The sequence below is a fragment of the Scleropages formosus genome, chromosome 24 (assembly GCF_900964775.1).
Source record: "Scleropages formosus chromosome 24, fSclFor1.1, whole genome shotgun sequence".
NCBI classification, from domain to species: domain Eukaryota; kingdom Metazoa; phylum Chordata; class Actinopteri; order Osteoglossiformes; family Osteoglossidae; genus Scleropages; species Scleropages formosus.
The window spans coordinates 11,516,272-11,531,745 of NC_041829.1; the positions used below are offsets into that span (position 1 = coordinate 11,516,272).

Here is a 15,474-nt window from a genome sequence, read left to right on the forward strand (position 1 = left end):
GCCTCAGGTCTCAGGCATCAGGCTATGCTAAGTGGTAATACAATGTTTTAACTGAGAGTCCTTCAACAAACCCCAGTAACGTATTTTTCTTATACAGGGCTCCAGAGGATACTCTGGGGAAAAGGTAAGAGATTTTCATTCTCATGACCTTTATTCGTTAGGTATAATGATTACTGTTGCTTTTTTTGTTCCTGTTTAATTCTGTTCTATTTTTATTTTGTTACAGGGCGAATCTGGAGAAATTGGTTTGGATGGAATTAATGGAGAAGAGGTAAGTATTAGTGTCACCAAGTCCATAGTTATGTCACATATAATTAGTTTAATGACATAGTCACATCTGTAACAAAAATGCAGATAAAAAGGACAATATTATTTAACTGCATAAAGGTACAACAACAGGAAAATCATATATACCAATATATCAGTCGGTTAGAGACATTAAATGATGATAGGTTGAAACTAACAAAAACGAGTTATGCAGTGGTTCATATTTCACAAGAAAAGCTGACGTCTTTTTATTTTGTATATTTGAATTTCACTGGAGATTATTTCAGTAATTGGTTATCATTTCCAGGGACAAAGAGGAGTAGCAGGACCTCCAGGAGAGAGAGGGAATCATGGGGGAAGGGTGAGTATTTTTTGTCACTTTGTTCTCTATAAAAATGTATTTTTCTCAGTTATGAAATGTTAAGGCTGTGATAACTGCTGCCCTTACTAAATATTTTGCACTTAGGGTCCAAAAGGAGCCAAAGGACAAGCTGGAGATGGAGGGGCTCCTGGCATTCGAGGAGACCCTGTTAGTATGATACAGTAATTCAGACCCTGCCCAATAATGTTCTTTATTCCTACATCAAATGTGTACTTTTTTATTCATCCCAAATTTTTACTACATATTTTAGGGTGCCCCGGGAACAGATAATACACAAAGAGGACCAAAGGGAGACAAAGGAGATATGGGACCTGTGGTAAGTAGCCATAACTCTTGTGATGTAAGTACTGAAGGGCTTTAAGAATTCTTTGAAAATGGACATTGCTTCTAAAAAAGAAACAGTGGTGAATTTTTTTAGGTACTGTATTGATAACATGAAAAAACTTTAGTTTTTCAGCTGCATGTCTATATGGCTTCGCAGCATTTTGTGAACTGTTACTACACTCAAGAAAAAAAAGCATAAAGCAATGTGCAGTTTGGGTTATTAATGCTCAACTGTAAATATAATGTAGAAATTAACAGGGATGCTTGATTGCTTTATTCGAAAATATACTGGTAGATAATTGCAAAATATTATTGATGTGTGTTCCAAGTGAACTCATTCCATTTCCTATTGTTTTTAGGGAGATCCAGGAGAGGATGGGACAAAAGGCAGTCCTGGTGAACCAGGCAGGAAGGTAAGGTTACACATCTTCTTAGGGACAACCAGAAGTGTTGCTTCATCATTGCATATCTAGCATTCCCTGTTGAAACAAACTGAGTTGCAGTTACACACTATATGGGCTTGACATAAAATTTGTCTGTTCAAGTCTAACTCCCTACTACTGCTGCACTATCCTTCATTAAAACACCCACCCTGCTCCAGTGAAAGTAGCAGAAGCATACACTAGTATTCAGTAAAAAGTGTCCACAACACGAGTTAACTGTTAATAATATATTGTTACTTCTAATTTGCAGATCATGTAAACAATGTTTCAGTTGTGGGAGCGGTGTTGGATTCCATTTTTTTTTCTTTTTGACTTAGGGTTCAAATGGAAGACGTGGACCTCCTGGACAACCTGTAAGTGACACACTTAACAAAGTTAACTGATGACTGCACTCAGTAGTGCATCACTTTACACTATAAAAAATGTACTGACAACTGTTTAATGATCTTAGACAGTAGCAATAAATGTTTCACTGTTTATTCTTTGCAATCTACCATGATATTTCCATTCCCCCTCCATAATTCAAGATATCTGGCATATGAACGTCTCAGTCCCATAAAATAACTGTTCCATCTGTCTTTCAGGGAACAGCTGGACAACCTGGAGCAAATGGTGAATCAGGAGAGCCTGGCATTGGAGGATCTCGGGTTTGTCCTATTGTTCTTTCTCATCAGCCGAGTTCAGCTATTATACAATGGGTGGCATAGTAAAACCTGTTACGAGATCATTGATAAAATGTGTTACAAAGCACTACCCACAGTTTAGAGGGCGCCTGCTTGAAGGTTGGATTTTAACTTTGATCGAATATGTGTTCCAGGGTCCAGCAGGACCCATTGGAGCCCCTGGCCTTCGTGGTGAGGATGGAAACCCAGGGCCCAGGGTAAGAGACAAGCTGACAGTAGTCACAATGTTATTATTAAATTCAAGTCAGACCATAAGTTACACTTGTTTTATGACAGGGGCCAGGAGGAATTCCAGGACCCCAAGGAGACAAGGGAAGAAGGGGCACTGTGGGCCGCAAGGTACCACCACATCGCTGTTGAGCTGCCACTACAGCTGTTTGACTTCTGTTTACACTGGGTCCACTGCTTTTAGTATTTGTTTATTCATTCATTCATTCGGCTAACGCTTTTCTCCAAAGCAAGTTACAACATTAAGCTGCTGACAACTATTTACCTATGTATACAGGTAGGTAATTTTACTGGAGCAATTTAGGGTAAGTACTTTGCTCAAGGGTACTTTAGCTAGAGTCTGAATTCAGACCTGTGGCCTCTGAGTCCAAAGGAAGCAGCTCTAACCACTATGGTACCAGTTATCTTTGAAAGTACTATTTTGCATAGCCCAGGCAAGACAAAAATTGGTGTTTTCTTTGGGAAACATGAAAGCAGTTCTTCATGAGAGAGCTATTAGTACATAGTTTTAACGAAGGTAGTGGACACTATAAAATGTATTGGACTCAAGATAGATCTGAGTGGTGCACTGAAGTCTGTTGTCTCTCTCCATAGGGTGAGCCAGGAGAGCCAGGCCCCCGAGGAGAGTCTGGACAACTGGGACCTCGGGGAGAGCCTGTGAGTGCTCAGATTTTATCTGCGATACAGCAGAAGCACAGCCCCTTTTGCAGACATGTTTTTTTTTCTTTTTTTTGATGTACTTTTAAGGTAGTTATTAGTGTATGGGCTTTTATATAACATAAACAACATAGACATATAAAGATTTTCATGTCTTTTGTCCAGCATTTTCTTTGAATAAATGGTGATATTATTTAGGTCCATCTTGTGCTGAAATTTGGACTTAACTAGCCAGAAGCACTCAGTGTTTTGCTCTTTTACAAAAGCTTAAATTTTGGGCTTAATAGGTATGAGCACTTCCAGGAAAAAACAAGATTTATCTCTGGGGGGAACATCTGTAGCCAGAATATTTTATTCATTTTTATTCTGCCTTCCCAAGTTTTCCAGAAGACATCATCAATCATTCACATGGGATTCTTGGCCATTACATGTTTGCCATTTCCAACAGGGAGAAGATGGACGCGATGGGTTTGGAATCCCTGGTCCCAAAGGAAGAAAGGTAAAAACTGTTTCAGAATTCACTATCAAGAACTCATGGTTAATTTACAATTGAGCATTTCAGCATCTCACATTTATTGTAATTCTTTGTCATTTTAATGTTATGTTTTTGCATTATGTCTTCAGTAATAAACACAGCATAAAAACCCCTTACGTCATATTTGACACATTATACCCATCAAGTTAAGTTACATGTTTAACCACAGTAATGGCCATTTAGCCAGTCAGGCTGCCTTTAAAGTATATTATGTCTATAACATATTGTTTCATTTCATCACATCTGTGGCAAATTAATTAACTTCAGCATGCATGTTCCAGGAGCATTCTACACCATATTTAAACAGAACAGCACCCCTTCCTCAGTATCTGGATGTAATTTGTTCCTGAAAATACTTTCTTAAAGAGGTGGACTGAATAGGGGAAAAATTTTAATCAAGTCCCAGACCCATTGAAGTTAATTTTTAAAAAGACCCAAAACATACACAACTGTTCACATTGTTATGATGATGTTATTCTTATAGTATTTCAATTATAAAGAATGTTCTCAGAGTTTTGCGTTTATCTAGTGCCATAAGGTGTAGTAGTAGTTCGATATCAATAAAGTTCTATATTATGTATACTCTGCCAGTAGAGTACAAGTTTCATGACAATATTAACAGTTACACCAAAACCAGAAAACAGGTAAAAAACAATGGTTGAGCAAGTAAATTTTTTAACATCTGATGTGTGAGCTTGTAAGGAATTTATACGTATACTAGACAATTTAAATTCACTATAATACAGGAAAACGCAACAACGTGTACCAAGGACCAATGGCCTGAATGAGGACTTTAAAAGAATGTGATACAGTATGTTAGAAAATAAGTAGGAAAACAAGTTCTACTGCACCCATAGATTGGTAAATGTGATGTAATGTAGCTTTTATGAATATTCTTCAGTATTCAAAATGAGTATGTGCACAGAACAATGCAATATTTAATGCAAAAATAAACCAGTTGGCATTATCTATCTCAAAAGCCAAGTAAAAGAACCAAGTGACTTTTCCACATCGGTGTGAACATCTGTTTAGTGGGAGACATTTAGATTACATTATTTACCTAATGCTTTTCTCCAAAGTGACTTACAATGTTGAACTACTTAAAATATTTGCCCATTTATACTGCTGGGTTTTTTTTTTTTTTTTTTTTTTCCTTTTTCACTGTAGCAACTTTAAGTATGGCAGCATGGTGGCACAGCAAGAAATCTGCTGTCTCACTGTGCCTGGGTAGTGCAAGAGGACGTGGGTTCGATCCCCACTTACTCTGTGTGGAGTTTGCATGTTCTCTCTGTGTCTGCGTGGGTTTCCTCCCACTGTCCAAAGACATTCTGTTCAAGCTCACCCACAGCGTGTGAGTGACAGAGAGAGAGAGTGTGTTCCACTGATGTATGGATGAGTGACTCAGTGTAAGTAGTGTATCTAGCAGTGTAAGTCACCTTGGTGAATAAGGTGTGTGGGCTGTTAACACTACATAGAGTTCACTGGAAGTTGCTCTGGAGAAAAGTGTCTGCTAAATAAATAAATGTAAATGTTGCTCAAGGGTACTATAACTGCAGGTGGGATTCAAAACTGCAACTTCTGGATTCAATGGCAGCAGCTCTAACCATGGTGCTGGATACCCAGGGTGTTTATTGAGTCTTTCTCAATAAATACGTATTTATCTGTAGCGTCCGGACGGGAGTCCGACACGGACGCGCGTTGCTATTACGTCCGAACACGGACGAAACGTAGAATGACCTCACGTGCAGGGTGATGTTAAAAGTGCACTGTGCGTACTGTAAGACACTCGGTGGAAGTGAAACAGGAAACACGAGACCAGGAAACACACACGGTGTTTGAACTACGGTGAACAGTGAAACGCTACTCTGTGAGTATGACTGCAACCCCAAGATGTGACGAAATACCGGACTGGAACACTGGACCAGGACTGGAGAACAAAAGGCAGGAACTGACAGGACGGGCACTTGGGACTGGAACACAAACACCTAGGAAACAGACTGAGGGAACAAGGGATTACTAATCGCCAAGAGAGCACAATAGAACCGCTGATTAAGAATCCGCAAGTGGTTCTGCTCCGCTGGCTCCTTTTATACCTCCGTGTCCTATGAGACTGTGAGGTGATACGTGAGCGTTACCTGGCGGCACTGAGTGGCGCCGCCTCTGACCAGGAGGGGCAGTGACCCCGTGGGACGTGACATTACCATTGTGTAGGTGACAGATTTATGTCCTACAGCGCCAGTTGTATAATTTAGTTGTTTGTTGGATTCAAATTAATGAAAGTATATTTTATTTACAGGGTGATGAAGGATTCCCTGGATTCCCAGGACCAAAGGTAGTGTACTAACATTGTGGATATTTTAGTTTTGAGTCCACATGTTCTTTGGCTGCAGCCAAGATGTTTTTTTTTTTTAATCAATTCAGGCCTCAGTCACTTATGTTCACCCTCTTTTTACCCTCTCCACAAAGGGCTTAGCAGGAGATCCAGGGTCCAAAGGTGGACCTGGTCCCAAAGGAAACCGTGGACAGAGGGTGAGTTTTTGATCCGTATTTTAAAATGCAGATTGATTTTCGTCCATTTATTTGAGTAAGCCCAACTCAAGTCATAGATGTTGGATGGCACTGAATAGTTTTTTTTCACCATGTTTTTTTGTATTACATTATAGATTATTTTTGTTGTAAGTCTATTACAATAGGGGGGTGCAGTGGCACAGCGGGCTTGGCCAGGTCCCGCTATCTGGTGGTTCTAGGGTTCAGCTCCTGCTTGGGGTGCTTTGTGACGGACTGGTGTCCCATCCTGGGTGTTTCCCTTCCCCTTCCAGCAACCCCCCCCCCCCCCGGTTTGCCATGACCCTGCTTGGGACAAGCGGTTTTAGCCAGTGTGTGCTTATTAATACAGGAATATTTGTCTTGTTGTAAAAACGAGGAACACCGCCATCAGTTTACACAGTCTGTTCCCACAGGGCACCTCTGGGGATGCTGGCCCACCAGGTCAAAAGGGAGAAATTGGGCCTAGTGGACCATACGTAAGTATTGCTCTTTGAAGAATAGGGCCAGTAAAGCACTTCCTACACAGTTAATCTCTAAATGGTGAGCTCACAATTCACAGCAATAGTGTAGAAATGTATACACATCTGGGTACCCCAAGACGACATCATGCTAATGTTTTCAGGTTTTGTTTTCATCTCACTAGTGTAGTGTCATTTGCTTTCTTTCCATTTAAGGGAACAAAGAATTCTTTTTAAATCCGATTTCAATATCTAATTCATTGTATTATAATGCTAGTAATGGTGTTTGTTATTTTTCTTCAGGGTTCAAAGGGACCACGGGGACCTAGCGTCGTGGTATGTCATATATTGTCGAATTTGTATAAGTGGTTGCTTTCAGTTTGCAATAAATGTTAGATGAAATCAAATTTGCGTTTACTCTAAGTTGACAGTGTTGTAGTAAAAATGATCTTTGTGACTTTGCTTTCAGCAATGTGACCTGGTCAAGAAAATTAAAGATAACTGCCGTGAGTATTTAAGTATGAATATATGAATATGAAATTTAGGTCCAAATTTCTTAAAAAATAATTTCAGTTGCATGCTGACCTTTTAACAATTTATTTAGAAAGTGTGTATAAGAATGAGAAATTATAAAACAAGGTAACAAGCTTATATTTTTGTTTTATTTTTAACAGCTTGCTGTTATGGTAAGTTGGTTCTACAGAGATCTCATAATTGCAGCACATATTTCCGACACAACATATTTTTGTTTAACTGCATTTGTGCAAATGATTCCATTACGGATCCCTGAATGTGTGCAGTCAACATCAAACCTCACTGTTCAGATATTTTAAGGATCAGAATACACATATTTACAGATGTTACCTTGCATGTGTTATAATAAGCACAATCATATCTGACAAAGGATACTTCTATTGCTCTTATTTTTGTGATTAGGTGCTAGTATGGTCCGATACTGAGATTTCACTTTAAGAACTTTTCTTCAGTCATAACCACAATGAGCCAGATACCTCACTTTAATGATGACACTTTAGTGATGATAATTTAGTGACAGGGTGGAAGTATACCATTGTATATCCATGGACTCCACTAAAATGGTGATACTTTGGTGACAGGTGTATAACGTAGAGCCATGCTTAACCACGTACTGTGCCTCTTGCAGGTGTTCAGGAATGCCCACTGTATCCCACAGAGCTAGCATTTGCTCTGGATTCATCAGTAGATGTGTCTCGCTCATCCTTCGACAATTTGCGGCAAGCAGTGCTACGACTGGTGCAAAATATTACTGTTTCTGAGAGCAACTGTCCACGAGGAGCGCGGGTTGCCCTGACGCTGTACAACAGCGAGGTGACCACAGAGATCCGCTTTGCTGATGCACTGAAGAAAAAAAGTCTGCTCCAACGCATCGAGGGCTTGCAAGCGCTACAGACCAGCAAAAGGCGCAAGCTGGACGCTGCTATGACTTTCCTAGCACACAACACCTTCAAACGTGTGCGCAGTGGCTTCCTTACACGCAAAGTAGCAGTCTTTTTTGTCAATGGTCAGATTGAGACGCCCCTATCTGACCTGAGTACTGCAGCACTCCGTCTATATGATGCTGGCATTGCATCTGTTTTCATCACCAACCGTGGATACCCGCGTCTCTCCCAAGCTGTGCAGGTATTGCAGCAAACTAATAATCACACTCTCAGCCTGGACCCAATGGTCCTTTATTTAGTGGTTCAGGCTTCCACACTAATTGACATACTAGTTCAATTGATTCAACTGTGACAACTGTAGAAAATGGTAAATTACCCTATTTTTGTTTCTTTATATATCAGGTCAACAACACAGCACTTGCTGAAGTCATAGTTCTTCCCCAGCCTGGCAGTCCACAGTACAACGCCACAATTAACAAGATCATAAACTGTCACATCTGCCATGGTAAGAACATCTGCTTTTTGGTCAAGGTTTTGAAGAACTAAGAAGTGTATTTTAGTATATTTTGTCCAGTCTGAAAGTGCACTTTGCATGTTCCTGTGTTTGAAGGTGTTTCTCTTTCCTCTCACATTGCATAGTAACACTATTTGGGTGAATTTGTAATGCTGAGGTCACCATTTTGTATGCATATTTGACTGTGACTATGCAACAGTGAGTGCTTTGCATCAGACTTATTTGCTGTTGAGAGTTACAGCTTTCTCTTAATTTACACAAAAAAATTCTTTCAGACTTCTGTGCACCTGACCAGAGCTGCAGCTACATCCCTCCCCAACCAAGCAGAGAAAGAAGGTCATCTACCACTGACCTGGATATTGACATTGCTGTTTTGATGGATAGTTCTAAGACCACATGGCCTGCAGTCTTTGTGGAAATGAAGCACTACATCTCCCATCTTATTGACCACCTGGAGATTTCTGCCAACCCCAAGACCTCTCTCCACCATGCACGTGTGGCCATTGTGCAGCATTCTCCATATGAGTTCACACACAACGGGAGCACTGTGCCTGTGCAGGTGGACATCAGCCTGACTGACCACGGCTCCAAGGATGACCTTAAGCACTTCTTGCAGACAAAGGTCCTTCAGCTAGAGGGTGAGCGTGCCCTGGGCAGTGCGATTGAGTACACAATTGAGCACGTCTTCGAAAAGGCACCTCACCCCCGTGACCTCAAAGCTATTATGCTGATGGTAACTGGCCCTCTGATGGAGGAAGAGGAGGAAAGGCTTGTGCGCATCGCTACTGACGCCAAGTGCAAGGGCTACATCCTGATTGTCTTTGGTGTGGGTGATCGTCTGCGAGCCAGTGATGTCCAAATCCTGTCCAGGCTGGCCAGTGAACCTTCCAGTGTTTTCTTCAAGCGGATTGAAAGCACCACCCAGTTCTATGACGAGTACATTCAGCGCTTTGGACGTCTGCTTCCCAAATATTTGAGCAGTGAGTTGAGCTTATCTTAGACATACTGTAACATCTCTTGTACTTTCATTTGAAAAACTTTCTAAAGATTATCCCCTTCATGTATCTGTGTGTGTGTATGTATTTTTTTTTCCTCAAGCTCTCCTTATGAGTGCCTTTGTTAGGTTTTTTTTTTTATACGTACCTCGTCTTCATTCTTCATCTGCATATCCTTCCGCAGCTGAGAATGCTTTACACATGTCATCAGAAGTTTCCAAGAACTGCAAATGGTTTCAGGGTGACCAGCCTAGTAAATCATCTGTTCAGCCATCCCACAAACTAGGGCAAGAGTAAGTAAAACAAACCATGTACAAACTAATAATTATTCTTACATATTCTTTTGATGCTTTTGTTTATACATTATTTTATACATTCATTTAAAATATTGGAATAGCTTCTTCTAAATCTTTTTTCGTTTCTAAATTACAATTAATCAATGTTATTAAAATTGTCAAATATTAGAAATTCTCTCTATGTTTAGTCTTGCAACCTATTCTGTTTTCAGGAAAGATCAGAAACACCATGAAAAACATACACATTCAAGAAAGCCGAAAGGTAAGGCAACAGTATCAAACCAGGAGTTTCCAGTAAAATATACTTTTTCAAGACATTCAACAAAAGAAATGATATCTTAACACTACAATAAGTATTGTTTTGTAATGTTTGTAGTGTTTTGTTTTTAATTTAGTTTGTTTCTCTTTTGTTCAGTTCAATTTCTATTGTCAGTATATCTTACATTTACATTTACATTTATTCATTTAGCAGACGCTTTTGTCCAAAACGACGTACATTCCAGCAAAAGTACAATTTATGCATTCAACATTATGCAGCATGAAACATAATTTCTGTAGTGTTGCAATGATGTTACTTTTACATTAAGTGTATGGTTCATCTGGAACTCTATGTGTATTCCCCTTGTACTTGTGTTTATGCCTGCTTTACAGTTGCTTTGTCAAAGTTTGTGTAGTATTACAAATGCATTGCCCTCTTCTTCACTGAGAGGCTCTTCTTAGGTTGCTAAGATGTTGCCTTCATGCCGAGTGCATGGTTCCTCTGTTTCTACATATATTTTAACTGTGGTGAGTTCATGGCACAGCTAATCTTAAAGGGGCATTTTAATGTCTGCTTCCTCCAGAATGGCCAGCAGAAGAGCTACATGTATCAAACGTCACCTCCAACAGTTTGGTGCTACGATGGACAGCCCCAAACACAGACACCCAGGGTCACTACCATGTGATTGTAACTCGTCTGCGGGACCATACCCTGGTACTGCGTGAAAATGTGACCAGCACACAGTTCCCTCTGGCAGGGCTGGATAGTGCACAGACGTATCATGCAGTGGTCACAGCCTATGTTCATGGCCAAGTTGTTGCGGTTTACAAGGGCATCATCACAACCAGTGAGTTCTCATATTACCTGCCTCACCAACATTTAAAGCTTATATGCTTGGAATTGCTCTTATGCAGTGATGCTGTACCTGCATCCAACTAGAAGCAGCTTGCCTTGGCTGTTTCATCTTTAAGAAATTACAATGGAAGTTGCTGTCGTAATCATAAACATACACATAAATATTAACATGTATGAATAAAGGCATAAATGGTATCATGTATGGAAACGTCCTCTTTATCCACCAGAAGCTGCAGAGGAAAAGGTGGACGGCCCACTTGAAAATCCAATGATCATTTCCACAGCTTCTTTGGATCAGCCAGAAATAGGTAAGACAGCAATTTACACTTCCTGTTAGTCTCAGAACGTACTAAAATAAAGTTGCTGTATTACAATTATTAGTTGTCTGGAATAAATGCAATAACACAAGATGTCTCTTCAGCAGTTCTGTCCATTTCCCTTCCTCTTTTTCCCTTTCCTTCCCACAGCAATTAATTCCTGTAAGATAGTAACTAATTGTAGCAGTTACTTTATTGGCTTTTTGGTTCATACTGAGATGTTAATTCAGATTTTTTTTATTTTATAAACGCCTCACCTCTCTAACCCCTAACCCCAGTAATATCCCCTAAGAGCCATAATCTGATCTTTATCCTTTTAGTAAAGCAGACTTTCATATTCTGCAAAAAAAAACACTCAAAGGAGGCAAACACAATGATTCCTATGTGTTGCAACAGTTAATTTTTGAAATGTATATAGTATTTATCATTATTTCTGGTAATAGCTTGCAGTTGGATGTGAAGCTAGTAGAATTTGCCTTTGATTTGCCATAGACATATAACTGTGAGAGTGAAAATTGCAGCAGCACATGGTAATAGAAATAAGTTTTGGCTTTGATTATTCATTCACCCAGTCACCCACTGCTATCAACAGCCTGGTAGCATGACAAATAATATTTGAGATATGTATTCTGAAACTGAGCAAGCACTGCATATTGTCTTTGCTATTCTTGCACATTTTATATTGCACTGGCCCAGAAGTTATCAGTGTTTCAAGGTGCAGTGATGGCAGCCTTTGGCATACCACAGGGATGCCCAAAGAACCTGTAGCTTCATAGACAAGCCATGCTATTTACCTTTTTTCCTACCTGTCATCTGGTATTCTTCTCCTGTAGATAACCATTCACTTTCACTAATCTAGTTTTAGTCTATAATGCAGGCTTTTAGGACTGAAAAGACAATACAATCATCAGACAGAGCTAAGATTGTGAGACAATCGATGACCCTCCACTGCTTACTTTGTTTACAGCTCAAATACAACAAAGCACAGAGGAGGGACAGAGTGAAGCACAACAGGTCCAAGGTAAAAATATACATTTCTTTGAGACCAGGCAGATTTTAACTTCAAGAGTTAGGAGGAGTACTAATGATTATTTTTGACTTATACAATGCCTGCGACTCTGTTTTGTTTGCAAATCCAAGGGCAATTTATCCTTAAGTTATAATCAGTAAAAGCTTAATAATACAGACTTTCACTAATTCATTCTTAATTAGGTTCTGTAAAATAGTAGGATATATGCTATAACTTCTGCTACACTAATAAAAAAAACTTCAATATTTAAATATTTTTTTAACACTGAGCTACAGTACATTAAAATTAAAACAAGTTAAAACAAGAAAAAAAAAACTTAAAAATACTTTTTCTTTACAAATTCCTATTCATCACCAGTTGTTAGATGCATCCTGTGAATGTGCAACATTTCTAGTCTCCTTATTGATCTCTAACACCAGACATGAACTGTAAGCACAGTGAAAGTGAGTTTAGTTTCCATAATTTGCTGTCACGGACTTGATGAAGAAATGAGAGCAATATGGTCTTAGCCTCAGACTTGATCCATTTAACCCAAGAACAATGGTGACAGTAGCAAACAGTAGCCTTGAGGTTCGCATTTTAGAGAGTAATGTGATTGTCAGTGATGTCAGCACACTGCAGAGACAGCGAAGCTCATTCTGTAATAGGCTCATTCAGCTCCGCTGTCCGAAAGAATGGTTCAGGAAATCATTCCTACCGTTCGCAATAACACTGTTCAACAGCTCACCTCTGTATGACAGATGAACTATTCAGCACTATTGTTAGTTCATTTTGTTACTACTTCATAATGATTATATTACCATTCTGAACAACTTGCACTATATACTGTTGCACTACATACTGTTTTGATTTATTTATTTAAATACACTAATTTAATACTCCTCCAACTGTAGATATAATTGTACATATTTTTATCTTGTATTTTTCCACTTGTTTTATGTTTTTTATATTGCAAGTATTTTAAGACTTGTATTCTGCTGCTGTAACATAATAATTTCCCTTGTGGGATCAATAAAGTATATCTATCTATCTATCTATCTATCTATGTCCTTACACAATTTGCCTTTCAAATTCAAGGAACCATATTGAATAGGTACTTTACATGTACATTTATATATTTGACTAATGCTTTTTTTCAGTTTTAAGCACATACTGTCTCAGATCTGCTGCTGTACGTTAGTGTTGCTGTTCTTTAGACTCCCTGTAATTTTGCATGTGCTCTTGTTGTATATTCAAAGTTACCAGCATCTGCCAGCTTCCTAAGGAAGAGGGCCCCTGTGCCAAGTTTGTTCTCCAGTGGCACTATGATTTCCCCAGTAAGAGTTGTGCCCGCTTCTGGTATGGTGGCTGTGGGGGAAACCAGAACCGCTTTGAGACCCAGGACGAGTGTGAAAGGACTTGTGGGAAAGCAGGTAAGTTAGGAACTGTGAGGACTACTAATTCTAATTTTGTGACATCGGGTCATAACTTGAAAAAGGTTATGAAAGATTTGAAAACGTATGTTATATACATTTAATAAGTATATCACTATCCAAATTCAAGGTCGATAGAATACAGTCTGTGTTACTTTCATTTATTTCATTATGGGGCTTATTGTATTATGTCATAATCAACAGTTAATCAGCTAAACCATATCAACAATAATCAACCAATTTCAAAGACTTGAGCACTAACTAAATCCAGTCATTGTAAGCCTGTAGTACACAAGTGGTTATTGATAATGGATGGATGGATGGATGGAGATTCAATTGAAAGATTTTCACATTATATACATTATAGAATTGTATTAAAAATATCTTTGTTACAGCACCTCTCAAACAAGGACTTGGAGAAGCCATAAGAACATAAAACAACATGAATGAAGAACCAGGTTTTACCTCTGCAGGTGTTTATTGACCAGCAAGAAGCCAAAATAGAGAAATGGTGACTGCACTGACCCTATAATAGAATTTCATATGATAAAACCCTTGAAGCTGATTTTTTTTCTCCATCACAAAAAAAAGATTTGATAAATTGACATCAAACGGGTGCTATTAGTATTTTATGATGGAAGATCTTAAAATAGTTTGTTCTGTAAAATATTTGTAACATTTGAACTAAATGGTTTCATTTTTGTAGAATTTCTCTTATCAGTAAAAAAAAAAAAAAAATCATTGTTCATATACATACATGATTTTTTTTTGAATTATAGTATGAAAAATAACCACTCTTTGCTATTGGTAAAAGCCTTACTACCACAACATCATTTTTTCCAGTTCTGGTTAATTTCACTAAATTCTTTAAAAACATTATTCACACTGATTTAGATCGTAAGTTAGTTTACATATCTCCATGTGTATATGATGACAGCAGTCTTTGTTCAGTATGGTAGGTAAACTTCATATATTGTAAATCCACCTCAAGCACATTGCCCAGTTCTTAAAAATGGAATGTATTTGTCAAAATGTTGAATTTTTATTTTCAATACTGTGTTAGACTGGGTAAGGGAATAAAAAAGGCTTTCTAATGAAAATAAGTGTTGACTTTTTCCCATCTGTGTCATGCTAGTGTTGAAGTTTTTAATGTTTTATTTTTTTTTACATGTGCACAGTAAGTGTTTGTGAAAGAGCGAGACATACAGATATCAAAAAACTAAAACCAAAAAAATGCCCTAAGCTCTCAGGGGTTATTCCTGAGAGGCTGTTTTAGTGATTACTGAATACCCTACATTATGAACATCCAGTCGGAACACATTTCCATGCACAACATCTATTGTGTTTTATGTTGTGAGGTTCTCTAATAGCCTCTTAATTTAATGCAGAATTAACTCTGTGGTGGATTTTACAATAACTTGGCTTTAAATATTGCTTAGCTTTTGTCTTGTGGGGATATCAGCTGAATACTTCACCCAAACAGAATGAACATGAAACACCAAAATTAGACAGTCATGTTTAGAGAAGGATAAACTGTAACCTTGAAAGAACATCCCTCTACACAGATATTGTCAGATGATAGGTTAGTGGTTTCTTTACAAACCAAACATTTTTAACATGTGCTTTTGATAAATTACACATCAGAGCAACACAATTCTGTAATAACATGAAAAAAAATAAAAACATCTGTGATGGCTGTTTTATATTGATGCAATTTAATTTTCTTTCTCTCCCATAATGGCTGCTAAAAAATAGTGCTACTGTTACAATCAATAGTTTAAAGAAGATTTCTTAATTTGATTATATTAATTCTGAATATAAAATTTTGAAATAGACTATGACAATAATGAAAAT

General features: G+C 38.3%; 1 protein-coding gene across 2 annotated transcripts in view; it reads left to right on the plus strand.

The window, feature by feature from the left end:
* Positions 1 to 14,720, plus strand: part of col6a3 (collagen, type VI, alpha 3) — a 120,622-nt gene extending 105,902 nt beyond the window's left edge. For both annotated transcript variants that reach the window (XM_029248605.1, XM_029248606.1), the window contains 28 exons: positions 98 to 124; positions 227 to 271; positions 575 to 628; positions 734 to 796; positions 900 to 965; positions 1,333 to 1,386; positions 1,734 to 1,769; positions 2,001 to 2,063; positions 2,234 to 2,296; positions 2,376 to 2,438; positions 2,922 to 2,984; positions 3,433 to 3,483; positions 5,816 to 5,851; positions 5,986 to 6,048; positions 6,480 to 6,542; positions 6,828 to 6,860; positions 6,994 to 7,030; positions 7,199 to 7,210; positions 7,687 to 8,183; positions 8,345 to 8,447; positions 8,732 to 9,436; positions 9,636 to 9,744; positions 9,960 to 10,009; positions 10,590 to 10,853; positions 11,089 to 11,169; positions 12,146 to 12,199; positions 13,447 to 13,620; positions 14,016 to 14,720. In XM_029248605.1, coding sequence (XP_029104438.1) covers positions 98 to 124; positions 227 to 271; positions 575 to 628; positions 734 to 796; positions 900 to 965; positions 1,333 to 1,386; positions 1,734 to 1,769; positions 2,001 to 2,063; positions 2,234 to 2,296; positions 2,376 to 2,438; positions 2,922 to 2,984; positions 3,433 to 3,483; positions 5,816 to 5,851; positions 5,986 to 6,048; positions 6,480 to 6,542; positions 6,828 to 6,860; positions 6,994 to 7,030; positions 7,199 to 7,210; positions 7,687 to 8,183; positions 8,345 to 8,447; positions 8,732 to 9,436; positions 9,636 to 9,744; positions 9,960 to 10,009; positions 10,590 to 10,853; positions 11,089 to 11,169; positions 12,146 to 12,199; positions 13,447 to 13,620; positions 14,016 to 14,056 — 2,970 coding nt within the window. In that variant the 3' untranslated portion in view covers positions 14,057 to 14,720. The remainder of the gene's footprint in view (positions 1 to 97; positions 125 to 226; positions 272 to 574; positions 629 to 733; positions 797 to 899; positions 966 to 1,332; positions 1,387 to 1,733; positions 1,770 to 2,000; positions 2,064 to 2,233; positions 2,297 to 2,375; positions 2,439 to 2,921; positions 2,985 to 3,432; positions 3,484 to 5,815; positions 5,852 to 5,985; positions 6,049 to 6,479; positions 6,543 to 6,827; positions 6,861 to 6,993; positions 7,031 to 7,198; positions 7,211 to 7,686; positions 8,184 to 8,344; positions 8,448 to 8,731; positions 9,437 to 9,635; positions 9,745 to 9,959; positions 10,010 to 10,589; positions 10,854 to 11,088; positions 11,170 to 12,145; positions 12,200 to 13,446; positions 13,621 to 14,015) is intronic.
* Positions 14,721 to 15,474: the final 754 nt, after the last annotated feature.